Source organism: Microcaecilia unicolor, chromosome 9 (assembly GCF_901765095.1).
Source record: "Microcaecilia unicolor chromosome 9, aMicUni1.1, whole genome shotgun sequence".
Lineage (NCBI taxonomy): Eukaryota > Metazoa > Chordata > Amphibia > Gymnophiona > Siphonopidae > Microcaecilia > Microcaecilia unicolor.
In genome coordinates, this window is record NC_044039.1 from 163,838,365 (window position 1) to 163,857,323 (window position 18,959).

At 42.7% G+C, this 18,959-nt stretch overlaps 1 protein-coding gene across 2 annotated transcripts in view; it reads right to left on the minus strand.

The window, feature by feature from the left end:
- SAV1 (salvador family WW domain containing protein 1) overlaps positions 1-18,959 on the minus strand; it is a 78,604-nt gene that overhangs the window by 12,227 nt on the left and 47,418 nt on the right. For both annotated transcript variants that reach the window (XM_030214028.1, XM_030214027.1), the window contains exons 3-4: positions 17,966-18,236; positions 12,387-12,542 (exon numbers count right to left, since the gene is read on the minus strand). In XM_030214028.1, coding sequence (XP_030069888.1) covers positions 12,387-12,542; positions 17,966-18,236 — 427 coding nt within the window. The remainder of the gene's footprint in view (positions 1-12,386; positions 12,543-17,965; positions 18,237-18,959) is intronic.

Genomic DNA, 18,959 nt, shown 5'->3' on the forward strand with positions numbered 1-18,959 from the left:
ATTAGGGGAATCACGAAAAGACCAACCTGTCTCCCTCCTTGAGTGGTTCCCAAGTAATTCTGAGAAGGCTTGGCCATATCCCCGCTTCTGAGGAACTATGGGAAGACCTATCCTAACCTCAAGTAGCAGCTCTATGTTAAGCTGGAGCAGGATGTCTTTTTATATATTGCTCAAAAGGTAAAAGCAAAGCTCAACAAATCCCAGGCACCAGGTTGCCACAACACCTAAAAACTGAACATTGGCAAATAGGATTTCATATTCTTGAACTGATCATCACTGCCACCACTACTAAAGATGCACTTTTGTACCTCTGCACATGTGACTCATTAGATCTATGCCACCTTGTGAGACTAGCACTGAAGCTCCTGTACCACACAACTTAAACCTAATAAGAACACATGTGAAGAGGTGAAACAGTGCTTCTTTCTTTGGCGGCAGTGGTGGCAACAATGGGAAGGGGCGAATAGATTCAGCTTGCTGCCTGGCTGAGGAGTGCCTGAGAGATGGCTAGGTGGTGAGAGACGACTAGCTAGGGGTAAAGGGCAGACAGTTTGTTAGGGGGCAAGGGGTTAGGAATGCCAGAATAAGACTGGGTGAGGACAGGGTGCAGGGGGGAAATCTTAACAGAGACACACACTAGTTGGGACTCAGGCCACAGATGATACCTAAAGCACAAATGTATTGTATCAGGTGTAACTATCAAGGGTCAAGACAGGCTGCTAAAAACTTGCTTATTAAGGGTGGGGGGAGGGGTTGGGGCCAATGTCTTCTGCTGGCACCATGCAATGGCACAATAGATGCTTTATTTATTGCTTTCTTTCCCCTATACACAGAACAGGAAAACCCTTTAGTGTCAATGTTCCCATCAGTCTGTTCCCATATGGCTTATTAAGGAACATTGGACACTAAAGGGTTAAACTGTACCTACTTGTACACTGCCATGGGTGAGTCTCTTCATAAAGGCAGTTAATAATCTCAATAAATAAAATGATAGTACTTTACCCAGTCAATCAGAGTCCAGAGAAACCACCACTAGCTTTTCCAAAGAAAATGCTCCAATCTCTTACAAAAAAAATCTCCTGTTGATTCTGATCCAAATTAGAAGCTGACACATTATCTAGAGAAGCAAACTCCCCCATGGGAGAAAATGCCATACCAATATTCTCCTGCATCGAGAGCTCAGAAACCCCCTGTTGGGCTGAACTCTCTGTCATGCTGCCTCCCCGCTTGGCAAAGGATTCCGCTGGGGGATAGGGCTGCCTTTTCTCCTCCAGGCTCAAAGTTGTTTCTAATGCCATGGAAGACTCCATTCCTACTACTAAAGACATGCTCTCCAGTGGTAGCATCTCCGGAAGAACCATCATGTCCAGGACACGAGTTGCAAATTATCAATCCATCTTGCCAAAGATCATGTAAGACTGTGATGACATATGAGATTGCCCCTTCCTCGCACCCATGGTCTCAAATTCAGTTAAAAAAGAAAGCGCGAAATAAGAGCCACAGCTCAGTAGTTGAGCTTGCCTGCTGTCATCTTGCTCTGCCCTTGGCCAAATTCAAGAGAGCTTGAGATAAGCATATTTGACTTGTGATAAAGTGAAAGGTAAACTAGAGAGCAACTGAGGTCAGCAGTACATCTCAACCCAGTCCTTGGCGCATAACCAGCCAGTCAGGTTTTCAGTATCTCCACAATGAATATAGATTTGCATATAAGGGAAAGGGGATGGGATTTGATATACTGCCTTTCTGTGGTTACAAGCAAAGCAGTTTAAATATTATATATAACTATTTATTTTGTACCTGGGATAATGGAGGGCTAAATGTCTCGCCCAGACTCACAAGGAGGTGCTGTAGGAATCAAACCCCGTTCCCCAGTGCATGCAAATCTCGGGCATAGTCATTGAGTATATCCTGAAAACATGACAGGCTGGGTGGCTCTCAAGGACTGGGTTGAGAAACACCTGCCTATGCTATTGGTTCTCAAACCTGTCCTGAGGAACAAACCAGCCAGTCGGGTTTAGATTTGCATGTGTCACCTCCATTATGTGCAGATTTCTCTCTTGCATACTCAGTAGACATATCCTGAAAACCTGACCCCTGCCCTGCAACTTAAGATTTCAAATTAGGTGTTAATGGCAGCCAACAATTAACTGTGGTCCAGGAGCATTCAGTTTTACAGTTGTCTATAGTTGACTTCCTCCTAATGTGGGCTTAATATATGCTATTGAGGTGACACAGTAAATGATAACAGATAAAGACCCCCAGTCAGCCCAGCAAGGTGAAGCAGCACCTACCACTTTGGAAGTTATACTTATCCATGCGTAAACATCGGTTAGCAACTTGCCATTATGCCAACACATGCAGAGGGGCATTTTCAATAGGTCTAAGTTCAACTCTGCATGTTTTGCTAAAAGCATCCAAAATTCAAGTGGGGAATATAGCCATTTTCAAAATAGAAAAACATCTATTTTTTAATTTGGAAAATGGCTAGTTGTTAGATGTTTTTGTGCTCTATGCGTTTCTTTTTGGTCCATTTACAGAAAAAAAATCCAATTAAAAATGCACAAAACCAAGCCGTTGTGATGTAGGAGCCGCCAGTATTCTTAGTAGACTGACCATACAGACGTCCCAGCAGAGCAAAGGGGGCCCCTAGGGGGCACTGCAGTAGACTGCAAATAAATGATGCCAGTTTCACATCTAACCATTGCTCCTCTGGCTGCTGAGCCCCCCAAAACCCACTACCCTCAACTGTACACCACTACAATAGCCATTATGGGTGAAGGGGGCACCTATATGTGGATACAGTGATTTTCTGGTGAGTTTTGGAGGGCTTACACTTTTCACCACAAGAGTAACAGGTAGGGGGAGGTATGGGCCTGGGTCCACCTGTCTGCAGTGCACTACACTCACCACTAGACTATTCCAGGGACCTGTATGCTGCTCTAATGGACCCAAGTATAACGTTAGAGGCTGGTAGGTAATGTTCTTAATCATATTTTGGGGGTAGGAGGGGGATAGTGACCAGTGGGAAAGTAAGGGAAGGTCATCCCTAATCCCCTTCAGTAGTTATCTGGTCATTTAGGGCACTTTTTTGTGGTTTGTTTGTTAACAGATCTAGACCAAAACATCTAACTTACAGCCCTGGATGTTTTTTTGTTTTGTTCCATTATGGCAGAAAAATGTCCGTGTTAGGAATACCCAGATCCCATTCTTAACATGCCCTGACACACCGCCTTGTGATCTGAATGGACTTCATAGAAAAACAACTAAAACTTGGTTTCAAAAATATCTATTTGGACATTTTTGAGAAAAACATACAATGTCTGATCTTCAAGGCCCTGAAAGGAAATGGCCCTGAGTACCTGAAAAATAGGATGATCCTCCACACACCGCCGAGGATACTAAGGTCCTCCCAAGGACTTTCATTAACCACACCCTCTCCAAAAGACATTACATGATGTGATACCGCAAGTGAGCCTTCTCCGAAGTAGCCCCCACACTCTGGAATGCACTGCCTGAAAGGCTGCGCTTAACACACAACTATCTCTACTTCAGGAAGCAGGTGAAAGTTTGGCTCTTCAGTTAGTCCTTTAATGGCAGTAACTAACTTGTTAGTCTCACTCACACAAGGATTGACTCGGGCTGCACATACTGCAGCAGGACATGTTTATCCACTCCTACCGTAGCTGAGATATTTAACCATTTCTCTGACCTCATGTGCAACTTTCTTTAAATCAATCACCTTACTTTACTACAAACTACTACTACAAATCATTTCTACAGCGCTACCAGTCGTACGCAGCGCTTCACAATTGAACATGAAGAAAAGGCAGTCCCTGCTCAAAAGAGCTTACAATCTAAATCAAGACAGACAGACAGGACAAATAAGGGATAAGGGTAGGACAGACAGATAGGACACATAGGGAAAAGGGGACTATTGAAGAGAGGAAGACAAGATAAAGGTTACGAGCAGGTGACAGGTTAGGAATTAAAAGCAGCATCAAACAGGTAGGCCTTTAGCCCGGATTTGAAGGCGGCCATGGATGGAGCTTGACGTAATGGCTCAGGAAGTCTATTCCAGGCATAAAGTGCGGCGAGATAAAAGGAACGGAGTCTGGAGTTAGCGATGGAGGAGAAGGGTACAATTAGGAGAGATTTGCCTAGTGAACGGAGTTCCTGGGAAGGCGTGTAGGGAGAGATGAGGGTGGAGAGGTAGTGAGGGGCAGCAGAGTGAATGCACTTATAGGTCAATAAGAGGAGCTTGAACTGTATACGGAAACGGATAGGGAGCCAGTGAAGTGACTTCAGAAGAGGGCTGATATGGGCATAGCAACTTTGGTGAAATATTAATCGTGCAGCAGAATTTTAACAGATTGAAGAGGAGAGAGATGGCTGAGTGGAAGACCTAACTCTTCTACTTTCTTACCCTTCTATATGTTACATCTTTGCTTTACCCTTCGCTATCAATTATAATGTTCTATTACGTATTGTGTTGACATTGTAGATAGTATACCATGCCATACTTTGTATTGTTTTTTGAATATTTTTACTGCTGCAATTGTCTATTGCTCATGTTTGATCTATTCTTACTGTTGAGTGAATTCCTTCAAAAAGGCGGTAAATAAAGCCTAATAAATAAAAAGAAATAAAACAGGAAAACAGACTTAGTAATTCAGGCCCTAAAACAGCCATAGTATATTTGGGGGGGGGGGGGGGCATGGGGGTTTAAGGACAAAATTGTAACACATTCGAGTGGCTAGTTCTTTACATTTTTAGGCTGCCTCCTAAACTCTACTAAAATTTGTAGAGGTCTAAGTGAAAATATGCTGTTCATGCATTTTTACATCATGGTGAACTTTGCAAAGAATCTGAATAGTAATAAAAGCTTGAGGAGGAGGATGTGGAGCAAACTGGGTTTTGTTTATATTCAGACTGTCATTCCAAAGCTCACCATGATATAAATGTGCATTGACGGCATAGCATTATACTCCCACCAGCTAGGAACCTGGGCACCCTCAGACTGACTTATAATAAATAACTAAGATGAACATGAGCATAAAAGGAAAACTTAGCAAGGAAGAATAGGTCTCCATGTCTGTTGATCCCAGTATATTTAACCATAATATTAAATGTTGCACATAACTGTCTTATATCTTAGTTCAACTAGGTGGGTTCCATTAAAAACACACATAATATATAAAACACTACACTAATAAATCAAACATATAATGGAATACACCCAACAAAACGTCAAGTCCATATATGATCAAAAAAACACAGACACAGACAGATATGTTTTCAAAAGTACATGAGAAGTCGTATCTTTAGGATCAAGTAAAAACAACTGGAACCCCCAGTTAGCCTCTGTGCTCAGTGATTTAAACACATAAAGGCTTTTACATAATGAAACCATGCATATTAAAGGTTTTAAAATGTTATAGTTTTCCATTAGTACCAGGATTGGGGGAGCATGTATCAGCAAACATTTGGCCCCATCCCTCTAGAACTGTTCATTTAATGATCATCAATATTCAGTTAAGTACCTTGTTTTTTCTAGGGGACCCCAATTTATAAATATTTTGCGACACAAAGCTTAGTTCTAATTCAGTCATTCACACCACATATATTTTACTTGTTTAGACAGAATGAACATGCACACAGAGCAGAACGGATAAAACAATCTAGTTGGATGTATATGGGCATGTGTGGAATTATATACTGAACCTGACAGTAAGGGAAAATGGAGCAAAGGACAGCTACTAGAAATGACTAGGACAATTCCACAGAGGTTCTGGACCAGATCATAAGAACATCCAATAAAATGTAAGAATAATAAATAAATATCACAGGACCATCCATTCCCAGAAACTGCTTGGTGATTTTGGTCACACGCACAATTCAGAGTCTCCTTGTAAAGGAGAGGCCAGTGGCGTACCTAGTGTATTTGACACCCGGGGCCGATCATTTTTTAACACCCCCTTCCTCTATATGAAAATATTATTTTTAGTAATAATCCACAAGACACACAACAAGGGTGTACCTAGGAAAGGCAGCATCTTTAACATTGCAGTGAGCACTAGAACATCAATACACCTGGCAAGATCCCAAAACAGTACATTTGATGCTGCTTATCCTAGAAATAAACAGTGGATTTTCCCTAAGTCCATCTTAATAATGGCTTGTGGACTTTTCTTTTAGGAAGCTATCCAAACCTATTTTAAACCCACTAAGCTAACTGTTTTTACTACATTCTCTGGCAACGAATTCCAGAGTTTAATTACAAGTTGGAGTGGAGGAGTGGCCTAGTGGTTAGGGTGGTGGACTTTGGTCCTGGGGAACTGAGGAACTGAGTTCAATTCCCACTTCAGGCATAGGCAGCTCCTTGTGACTACGGGCAAGTCACTTAACCCTCCATTGCCCCATGTAAGCTGCATTGAGCCTGCCATGAGTGGGAAAGCGCGGGGTACAAATGTAACAAAAAAAAAAAAAAAAGTTGAGTGAAGAAATATTTTCTCCAATTTTTTTTAAAATTTACTACTTAGGAGCTTCATTGCATGCCCGCTAACCCTAGTATTTTTGGAATAAGTAAACATGCAATTCATGTCTACCCGTTCCACTCCACTCATTATTTATAGACTTCTATCATATCTCCCCTCAGCCGTCTTTTCTCCAAGCTAAAGAGCCCTAGTTGCTTTAGCCTTTCCTCATACGGAAGTCGTCCCATCCCCTTTAGCATTTTCATCGCCCTTCTCTGTACCATTTCTAATTCCATTATATCTTTTTTGAGATGCGGTGACCAGAACTGCACACAGTATTCGAGGTGCAGTTGCACCATGGAGCGATACAAAAGCATTATAAAATTTTCAGATTTGTTTTCCATTCCTTTCCTAATAATTCCTAACATTCTGATTGCTTTCTTAGCCGCTGCTGCATGTTGAGCAGAGGGTTTCAATGTATCAACGATGACACCTAGATCCTTTTCCTGGGTGGCGACTCCTAGTGGAACCTTGCCTCTGCTTCATGTAACTATGGTTTTAGTTCTTCTTTCCCACATGCATCACTTTGCACTTGTTCACATTAAAAGTCATCTGCCATAAGGATGCCCAGTCTCATAAGGTCCTCTTACAATTTTTCACAATCCTCTTGTGATTTAACAACTTAATGTCATCAGCAAATTTAATTACCTCACTAGTTATTCCCACCTCTAGATTACTTATAAATATGTTAAAAAGCAGTGGCCCCAGCACAGGCCCCTGGGGAACTCTACCCTTCTCCATTGGGAATGATGGTCTAGAAAATCTGTCTGAGAATAGAGATCCCCAGGTCCGGGTTGAAAATGATTATAAAGAGCTGCCCAGGAATTTAATGTAACAATTAAATGTACCCCGCGCTTTCCCACTCATGGCAGGCTCAATGCGGCTTACATGGGGCAATGGAGGGTTAAGTATTTCTTCACGGAGAGAGTGGTGGATGCTTGGAATGCCCTCCCGCGGGAGGTGGTGGAGAGGAAAACGGTAACTGAATTCAAACATGCGTGGGATAAACATAAAGGAATCCTGTTCAGAAGGAAAGGATCCTCAGGAGCTTAACCGAGATTGGATAGCAGAGCCGGTAGTGGGAGGCGGGGCTGGAGGTTGGGAGGCGGGACTGGAGGTTGGGAGGCAGGGATAGCGCTGGGCAGACTTATACGGTCTGTGCCAGAGCCGGTGGTGGGAGGCGGGGACAGTGCTGGGCAGACTTATACGGTCTGTGCCAGAGCCGGTGGTTGGGAGGCGGGACTGGAGGTTGGGAGGCAGGGATAGCGCTGGGCAGACTTATACGGTCTGTGCCAGAGCCGGTGGTGGGAGGCGGGGATAGTGCTGGCCAGACTTATACGGTCTGTGCCAGAGCTGGTGGTTGGGAGGCGGGACTGGAGGTTGGGAGGCAGGGATAGCGCTGGGCAGACTTATACGGTCTGTGCCAGAGCCGGTGGTGGGAGGCGGGGATAGTGCTGGGCAGACTTATACGGTCTGTGCCAGAGCCAGTGGTGGGAGGCGGGACTGGAGGTTGGGAGGCAGGGATAGCGCTGGGCAGACTTATACGGTCTGTGCCAGAGCCGGTGGTGGGAGGCGGGGATAGTGCTGGGCAGACTTATACGGTCTGTGCCCTGAAGAGCACAGGTACAAATCAAAGTAGGGTATACACATGAGTTGTCTTGTTGGGCAGACTCTGCCGTCATCTACTATGTTATGTTATGTTACTATGACCGTGCAGGTCTTTTTCTGCCGTCATCTACTATGTTACTATGAAACAAAAAGCTTGCAGCTAGATGATTCTGCTTACACCAACTAAAATGATAATAATTTACTGAACATTGAGCTAATGTTGGATAGATGCTAGACATCACACATATTTCTGAGTTTAGCAAAGTGATAAAGAACACGAAACTGTGTCCCTGATCAATAATTACAGCTTGCTTTTGGGAAATCATAGATTTGTCAGCATTAAGTGACTTAAGATCTGTTGCCTGACCAGACACTTGACACTGAATTAGAGATAAAATATAGGTCAGATTGTTACTAATATGCTGGAAGGACAACTGCTGACATATTCTGATATAACAATTTTCCATGATTCCGCTGAACTTTCACGAGAAAGGTAATGATTAATGAGTAATGTCTTCCATGTGATTGGTTCCTGAATCTAATGATGATGTGGCATTGATTGCTTACTAATAAAAAGAAGAAGGCTGAAGTGTATCTCTGAGCCAGCCCTGTAGAATCTCTGCGTTTCAAGAGACTGAGGAGTTCGCTTCGCATTGGCCTTTGCTTTTATTTCATATATATATAATATTTTGTGTATGTGCTTTATTTCCATTTCACTTGACCTCTTCAGGGGAATCTGGTGGGGGAGGGCATATACAGATCAGCCTAACCCTACACACTTTCAGAAATACTATTTAACCCTACTCTTTGTTTTCTATCTTTTAACCAGTTTTTAATCCACAATAGGACATTGCCTCCTATCCCATGACTCTCTAATTTCCTCAGGAGTACTATATGAGGTACTTTTTCAAACGCCTTTTGAAAATCCAGATACACAATACTGACTAGCTTACCTTTATCCACATGCTTATTCATCCCTTCAAAGAAATGTAGTAGATTGGTGAGGCAAGACTTCCTTTGACTAAATCCATATTGGATTTGTCTCATTAATCCATGTTTCATTATATGTTCTGTAATTTTGTTTTTTTTATAGTAGTCTCTACCATTTTGCCTGGCACCGATGTCAGGCTCACCGGTCTATAATTTCCCGGATCACCTCTGGAACCCTTTTTAAAAATCAGAATTACATTGGTCACCCTCTAATCTTCTCGTACCCATGCTTAATTTTAAAGATAAATTACTAACAATAGCTCTGCAAGTTCATTTTTCAATTCTATCAGTACTCTTGGATATATACCATCCGGTCCAGGCGATTTGCTACTCTTCAATTTGTCAAATTGCTCCATTATATCTTCCATGTTTACAGAGATTTATTTCAGTTTTTCTGACTCATCAGCACTGGATACCATTTCTGGCACCAGTATCTCTCCCATATCTTCAGTGAATACCAAGGCAGAGAATTCATTTAATCTCTCTGCTATGCCCTTGTCTTCCCTGAGTGCCCCTTTTATCCCACGGTCATCTAGCAGTCTAACTGATTCTCTTGCCATCTGCTTGCTTCTAATATACCTAAAAAAAGTTATTATTCTATGTTTTTACCTCAAACAAAAACTTCTTTTCAAAGTCTCTCTTTGCCGTCCTTATCAGCACTTTGCATTTGACTTGCCATTCCTTATGCTGTTTCCTATGACTTTGTTGGATCCTTCTTCCATTTTCTGAAGGATTTTCTTTTAACTCTAATAGCTTCTTTCACTTCACTTTTTAACCATGCCAGGTGAAATATGTCTGGTCTGGGTTTCCAGGGTGGTATTTTTCAACAGCATCCATATCTGATGTAAAGTTTTGACCGCTGCAGCTCATCCTCTAAGTTTTTGTTTGACCATTCTTCTCACTTTATCATTCTCCTTTCTGAAAGTTAAATGCTAACATAATAGATTGTACTTACTCCAGAGCTGATCTCAAATCTGATCATATTATGATCATTGTTATCAAGCAGTCCCAGCACCATTACCTTCTGCACCAGATCATGCGCTCCACTAATGACTACATCTATAAATTTTCCCCCTCTTGTTGGTTCCTGAACCAGCTGCTCCATACTCATGGATCTTAGTTCATTAAGTATACTTATTTTCTAGAGTAGGGAAGTGTCTTCACAAATCGCTCTAGTCTTGTACAAGAACATTTTAAAAGCATAAGTTCTTGATCAATCCATTAATCTGAATTTCTACAAACTTTCAATCTATGATTAATGGGGGATAAAGTATCAAGAGTCTTTCTGCATATAGAGTTCCAACATTAAAGGAAATTATCGTCAGTAAAAGAAATAGGAAGAAACTGACAATCAGCTTCTTTCCAAAAGTCAGCTGGAATGACCTTATCCCTACAACAAGAAAGATCCTGAGACACAAATGTAAAAAGTGCTCAACAAAATTTTTTTTTGAATTTGCAAAGATTAGATGCGGACAGCAAGAGTATTGTGGTTTATACGAACATATGAACAGCCATACTGGGTCAGACCAATGGCACATCTAGTCCAGTATCCTGCTTCCAACAGTGGCCAGTTCAGGTCACAAATATCTGACAGAATTCCAAATAGTAGCAAGTTTCATGCTACTGATCCCAGGGACAAGCAGTCTATCTTAAAAGCAAACTATGGACCCTTCATCCAGGAACTTGTCTAAACTTTATCCAGAAACACTAACCACCGATACCATACCCTTTAGCAATGAGTTCCACAGCTTAACTATTCATTGAGTGAAAAAATATTTCTCTTGTTTTAAAAGCAGTACCATGTAACTTCTTCAAGTGTCCCTTCGTCTTTGTACTTTTTGAAAGAGTAAAAAACTGATTTACATTTACCCATTCTACACTACTCTGTATTTTGTGGACCTCTATCATATCCTCCCTCAGCCATCTCTTTTCCAACTTGAAGTGTCATAACCTCTCAAGCCTTTCCTCATACGAGAGGAGTTCCATCCCTTTAATCGTTTTGGTTGCCATTGTTTGAACCTTTTCTAATTCTGCTATATCTTTTTTTTAAGATACAGCAAACAGGACTGCACACAATACTTAAGGTGTGGTCACACCACAGAGCGATACAGAGGCATTACATTATTCTTTGTCTTATTTTCTATCATGGGATTAAAAACTGGTTAAAAGATAGAAAACAGAGTAGGATTAAATGATCAGTATTATCAACGGAGAAGGGTAGATAGTGCGGTTCCACAGGGGTTTGTGTTGGGGCCACTGCTTTTTAACATATTTATAAATGATCTAGATATGGGCATAACTAGCAAGGTAATTAAATTTCCTGACAATACAAAGTTAGTCAAAGTTGTTAAATCACAAGAGGATAGTGAAAAATTGCAAGATGACCTTACAAGACTGAGAATCCAAATGGCAGATGATACTTAATGTGAGCAAGTGCAAAGTGATGCAAGTGGGAAAGAGGAACCTGAACTATAGCTACGTGATGCAAGGATCCGCCTTAGGAGTCACCGACCAGGAAAAGGATCTAGGAATCATCGTTGATGATACTTTGAGACCCTCTGTTCAGTGTGCTGCAGCGGCAAAGAAAGCAAATAGAATGTTAGGTATTATTAGGAAAGGAATGGAAAATAAAACCGAGGAAGTTATAATGCCTTTGTATTGCTCCATGGTGCGACTGCACTTTGAATACTGTGTGCAATTCTGGTCACGGCATCTCAAAAAAGATAATAGTGGAATTAGAAAAGGTACAGAGAAGGACAATGAAAATGATAAGGGGATGGGACGACTTCCCTATTTGGAAAGGACATTTTTATTGGGGGGGGGGGGGGGGGGGGGGGAAGAGGGAGCTTATTTCTATGAAACCCCTACTCCAATCTTGCCCATTTTGGAACTTAATATATTAACAGTTTTTCCCACATGCCAAGTTTCATCCCATTCTCTTAAATTTTTGGACAGTTATTTGTCCCCAGAGAGATGGATAGATGCTCTCAACCCCTTTTGAATAATTCCTTACAACTCCCATTCGGTTGAAAATAATAGAAAGAATAAAAAGCTATCTTAAATTTTCTCACTCAGCTATACCCTATAATTTGTATTTGTACCCATAAACTGTCAAGTTTTCATTTTATTACATTTTCCTAAATGTCTTGTGTCTCCATAGTATTACTTAAACAGAAATATACTTTACTAGGTGATATTTTTAAATATAAAACCTCTTTTAGAAATAGGAAAAAGAAAAAGAACAGAATTGCTCACTTCACTGGAGCTCTAGCATACACCTGTAGCCAGTCAGGGATCTCCGCAGTGTGGTATGGATTTGCAGGGACCAGCAGAGGTTGGCTTCTTTCAATTTGCTGGGGTTGATACGTCACCGGAGGAGGAAGAGGTGGTGGCTGATCATACCTGGGGACACTGTATAAAATGTCATGCTATTAAGACATGGATGAACAAATCCACTTAAAGGGTACAAAAGCTCTCAATTCTAAATGTGAAAGTTGGGTTAAACACACAGTTAAAGAACCTACCATAACTATTTCAAAAATATATACTCTTATTCTGTTTATATATGAAAACTATAGGGGCTCATTTTCAAAAGAGAAAAATGTCCAAAAAATGTAGTAGGAGGACTTTTTTTCCCCAAAAAAACATCAAGTTGCAATGTCTGACATCCCAACTTTGCTCAACAGTTCATACAAATTTCAACAGGGCGTGTTAGGTGGGACATAGTTGGCACCAAAAGACAGATGTTTTTCTGCAATCATGGAACAAAATGAAAACATCTACGGCCAAAATTAAGACTTTTTGGCTAGACCTGTTTCAATCACAGCTAAATGACTAAAAGGTGCCCTAAATGACCAAATCACCAATGGAGGTATAAACCCTTTTACTCCCCCTCCCACCCACCAAAGATGTGAAAGAAACAGTACATACCAACCTCTATGACAGCTTCAGATGTTATGGCCAGGCCTATTACAGTAGCAAGCAGGTCTTTGGAGTAGCCTAGGGGTCAGTGCAGTGGACTCTAGAGAAGGGGACCCAGGCCCATATCCCACTCTAACTGGTACACTTACGGGGGAAAGTGTGAGCCCTCCAAAATACACCAAAAACCTAATGTATTACATAGGGGTGACACCTGCAGGCATAAGGGCTATTGTGCTGGTGTACAGTTGGGTACAGTAGGTTTTTGAGGGTTCACCATACAATATAAGGGGGTAATGGTGAGATATGTACCTGGGACATTTTATGTGAAGTCCCCTAGGGTGCCCCGCTGCTCTGCTGGAATGTCTGTATGGCCAGTCTACTAAGAATGCTGGTCCCCCCAATACATCCCAATGGCTTGTTTTTGCGCGTTTTTCACTTGGACTTTTTTTTCCTCCCAAAAATGGTCCTAAAAGACAGATGCACTGAGCTAGAAAATGGTCATTTTTGAAACAAAAAGTTGGACTTTTTCTGGTTTGAAAATGGCTATGTTCGCTACTGGATTTTTGGACTTTTGTGAAAAACGTTCAAAATCAGATTTAGATGTCATATCAAAAATGCTCCTCTTAAATCTCTTACTCTTAATATTTTACACTTCAAAAAATGTTCTTTATAAAGCAGCATTAAAACAAAACCAAATAACAACTGGGCACTATACATTTCAGGAAAACCGCACAATTTGTTCTCTTCTGAAATCAAAGCACATAAAAATACATTTGCTCCACTCAACTGAAATTCAACATCTCCGGATTGTACCTTGAGTAAGAAGCCTAAGGATTTTCACTATGATTTTTTTAAAGCACCTCTATTACATATACAGTAATTTAAATAAATAAGATCAAAAGGGTTTAACACCACTGAGCGACCCGGAACCTGATATTCAGCGGCACCTAACTGGTTAGTGCTGCTAAATATCGCTGCTAACTGGTCATTTCTTAACCAGTTAGGTTAGGGGGCAGACCAGAGGCAGAGCGCCTACTTAGCCGGTTAGTTGTGATTTTCATTCCGCTAACTGGCTAAGTAACCAGATAAAGTTAGGACAGCAAAAAGGCTGTCTTAACTTTATGTGCTGAAGTTAATTGGGCACTGGTTTGAATATCAGCTGGTGCCCAGTTAACTTCCGAGTGACTGCCAATATCCAGACATTCAATGCTGGGAACCACACATACCCTGGCACTGGATGGATACAGATTCTGCGTAAGAAGTGTGAAGATTATCTGAGGCAGTGCATTTTTTCTAGTGAAAAAGGTGCTGGTACTCAAATGCCAGGCCACACTTCAGGGGTGGGGTGATCACTGAGGGACCCACCCGACAATTGCAAGGCCCCTTGCAACCAGTCACAGAATCTATGAAAGGCAGAATTGGTGTGTAGAGCCTGAGCTCTTTCATTAAAACTTGGGGACCATGGGTCAAATTTAGCAGACAATGGAAAAGGTACTGGAACTCAATACTCCCAAGTACATCCTCAAAAAAAGCCCTGATCTGAGGTGTCCCTTTGAGTCGAGTTCTTATTCTTAAACCCATTTTTGGCAAGACACTGCTTCTGCTGAGAGTAGTTTGAATATCTGCTCTGTTTGCTGATTTCTGTTACATCCCTCACCTTGTGCCAGGCCTGTGTGGCCGATTCGCCGGCGAGTCGTGGCCCGGCGAAGATAGCCGTCCATCTTGGTGTTGGTTAGCTTCAGGAAGGAAGGAGGGTCTGTTTCTGTTTCCTATTTCTGGCAACTGTCATCTGGGTTGGATCAATGGCCGCAGCCATCTTGGCTAGATCAGGTCCTGGGAAGCCGTCTTGGAGTAACAAGGTCAGGAAGGAAGCCCATATTTGAACGTAGGTGCCTCTGCTGATGGGGGCAGCCATCTTGAATCAGCTGCACATGCTTGAGCCTAATTCCTCCACTACTTAAGGCCCTGCCTTCAGTCCTTCGTTGCTTCGGCCTCATTTGTCTCAGAGGTCCACACCGGAGTTCTGTTCACTGGCTTTCCTCAGTTCCTGTATTCCTGTGTACCAGACCTCGGCTTGTTTTCCTGACCTCGATTGTTTGCTGCCTGCCTGGACCTTGGACTGGTTTGACTATTCTTTGCCCTACGGATTACTTGGCTATTGGGCTGTATCTGCTTGCCTGTCAGCCTGGTCAGCGGCTGTGCAACCCTGCCGGTTCCAGAAGTCCTGGTGGCCACCTGCAGCTGGGAGCTCAACTCTTGGTGAACGGTGGTCGCTTCCCAGGTGAAGCTAGGGGTTGTCTGGCTGCCTGACCGAGTGCGGCGTCACTCCATCTCTGCCGTGCTCAGTCGGGGCACAGGGGCTCACTTCTACCGGGTCATAACATTTCTTTATAAACCTGCAAGTTATTGTATCAAGTTGACATCCCTTAGAAGACTCCCAAGGCAGGCCTGATTGACTGAAACATGGCTCGTGTTGAGTCGTGGATGTTAATAAATCTTTAGATCTTTGGAACATTGTCCGACTATCTTTTCAGTCACCTTGCTGTGTCTTTGTGACTGTGAGGTGAGGGCTTCCGTTCTTTTGTCGGCTAGAATTGGAAAATCCATCAATGGATAGTCTCTTATCAGGCTGCGACAGGAGGCTTGCTCTTTAAGGCTAAATTTTGAAACATGTGGAGGGGCATTTTCGAACGGGGCTGGCCATCTCTAAGGGCACCCATCTCCGAGGACGGCGCCCTGAAGGGGCGGGGCCAACCGTATTTTCGAACAAGATGGCTGGCCTCAGTTTTTGCCGATAATGGAAACTGAGGTCAGCCATCTCAAACCCGGCCAAATCCAAGGCATTTGATCGTGGGAGGAGCCAGCATTTGTAGTGCAATGGTCCCCCTGACATGCCAGGACACCAACCGGGCACCCTAGGGGGCACTTCTAAAAATAAAAAAAAACAAAAACATTAAAATAGCTCCCAGGTGCACAGCTCCCTTACCTTGTGTGCTGAGCCCCCCAAATCCCACTCCTCACAACTCTACACCATTACAATAGCCCTTATGGGTGAAGGGGGGCAACTACATGTGGGTTTTTGGGGGGGTTTGGAGGGCTCCCATTTACCACCACAAGTGTAACACGTAGGGGGGGATGGGCCTGGGTCCACCTGCCTGAAGTGCACTGCACCCACTAAAAACTGCTCCAGGGACCTGCATACTGATGTCAGGAAGCTGGGTATGACATTTGAGGCTGGCAAAAAAAGTTTTTAAAGTTATTTTTTAAGAGGGTGGGAGGGGGTTAGTGACCACTGGGGGAGTCAGGGGAGGTCATCCCCGATTCCCTCCGGTGGTCATCTGGTCAGTTCGGGCACTTTTTTGGGACTTGAACCTGAAAATAAGGGACCAAGTAAAGTCGGCCAAATGCTCGTCAGGGCCGGCTTTCTTTTTCCATTATTGGGCGAAGCCGGCCATCTCATACCACGCCCCCGTCCGCTTTCTGTACCTTGCCAACACGCCCCCTTGAAGTTTGGCCGGCTCCGCGACGGACTACAGTTGAGGCCGGCCAAAATTGGCTTTCGATTATGCCGATTTCGCCGGCCTTGGGAGATGGCCGGCCATCTCCCGATTTGTGTCGGAAGATGGCTGGCCTTCTCTTTCGAAAATAAGCTGGTTAGGGTCCTTCTATTTAAGTATGCTAAGCTGTTAACATATGACTTAGGATGTCGTAACTGTTAGTTTCTCGGCTGCGGTAACCATTAGTGCACTGCATGAGAGTGCGTACTAATTCACACATTAACTGCACACCCTTTTATGGGACAGGAAATCAGCACAGACTGCACTGCAGTTAACACACGCTAAACTTATCATGTGCTATCACTGTTTCAGATAGCATGGCTGAACTTACTGCCTCCTAAACATCAAGTGGTAACTATTTTTGCTGTGTGGTAATTGTATGGGAAGATGCTGGGAAATACTCCAACAGTTACCACACAGGCTTGCAAACTTTTACCACACTTTAGTAAAAGGGCCCTTAATCAGGACTTTACTTGCCTAACTGCAGTGTTCTAAACAATTTATATTTTTTAGGATAGCCTTGGAATAGCCTGTATAAATACACAGAGTATTATAATCTAATTTAGATGGCAATAATGCTTGATGGCAAGTCAAAATACTTCCTCTTTTTAATTTTTTTTAAATAGAAGGAAAGACCTTTTAACCAAGGTATTAACTGTGGCATCACCGACAGTTGATTGTCAACATGTATCCACAGAACTGAGCTGGATGGCAGTGTGATTTTCTGCTCGTCCCTTTGATATTATAGCTCTTACAACATAGTGATAACAGAGAATCGATAGAACACTGGGTTTCTATGCTGTGCATGTTTAATTCACATACCCTGGTGGTTTGGGCTGCTTTTGATATATGGGTTTCAAGAGGTATCTGGATACAATATTTTATTACATTTAAGGTGTGCTAGTGCTTGGGGCCAGGAATAATTATTCTAATGAACATGTTTATCCCAAATTCTTTCCACTGGTTTCCAAGATCAGCAGCCACTTAACCAAATGTTATCCAAATCACTCACCCAAAAGTCACATTTCCCTTTCAAGTTTGTAAGTTTTAAAAAAAAGGATGAACAGCACATCACCAAGGAGCAGAACAACTCAACTTTTTACTTCTATTAGATTTCGAACAAAAAGGAAGAGGGATGGTCCCTAAAAAATAAGTTACTCAAACAGGACATTCGGCTTCTTTTTGGCTAAACATATTCTGCTATGCAACAGTTTAACATAAATTAAGAAAACCATGTATTAACATTTTCTTAATAGGAAAAGTTAGAATTGTTTCTGCTTAAAAAGCTTTTACAAATATTCAAAGATCTAGTCAGATGAAAGAAAACAGAAAAAACTCAAAGCACCAATACTGTACCTAGGAGCACAGGGATGCTTGTACTGAGCTCTTTTATTGATGTGATCGACGTAATACACTCCAAATTCAGCAGATTCAACTCTTTCCCAGCCAGGAGGCAGTCCTTCTCGTTCAAGTGGATGGCTCCAGTGAGTTGTATTAGTGTTATGATCTATATAGTATTTCCTTCCTCTAATAGTCCAGTCTACTGACCAGCCATGAGGAAGTGGCAAATCTTCAGCATTATGGTTTGTTAAGTTTCCTAAAGATGTAGCAGCAACCCTCCCAATGCCTGAAAAGATGGGGGAAAAAAAGGCATTGCTCAATAAAGACATGGTCTATGTCAGAAATTAACAGCTTGTAATGACAAATCAGTTGTTTCTTATGGTAAAAGGAATAACATTTCAAGATGCAGCTATTTTTAAAGGTAAAATTATGTATAATCATACCTGATAATTTTCTTTCCATTAATCATAGCTGATCAATCCATAGACTGGTGGGTTGTGTCCATCTACCAGCAGGTGGAGATAGAGAGCAAACTTTTGCCTCCCTATATGTGGTCATGTGCTGCCGGAAACTCCTCAGTATGTCGATATCAAAGCTCCATCCACAGGACTCAGCACTTAGAGAATTACACCCACGAAGGGACACTCTGCCCAGCTCACCACCGCCGAAACGGGGGAGGGGAATTAACCCAGCTCATCCCCACACAAGTGGGGGAGGGGAATCCGTCCAGCTCATCCCCGCGGAGCGGGGGAGGGACACCACACCCGCCGATGCGGGGGGATCTGGCTTATCCTGCAACCGCAACCGCGGGAGGAGCTGACTGACCCTAGCACCGCCGAAGCGGGAGGGGTACAAAGCTGCCCTACAGCCGCACGAAGCGGGAGGGAGTGCCGGCAGAATTTATGTCTCAATCCAGCCCCGTAAAACGGAGGGGAGAGGAATGCAGCAGCTCACTGTAACACAAAGTCGTCTCAACTCTTGAAGAATCCAAGTGAAAGAAGAACTTGAA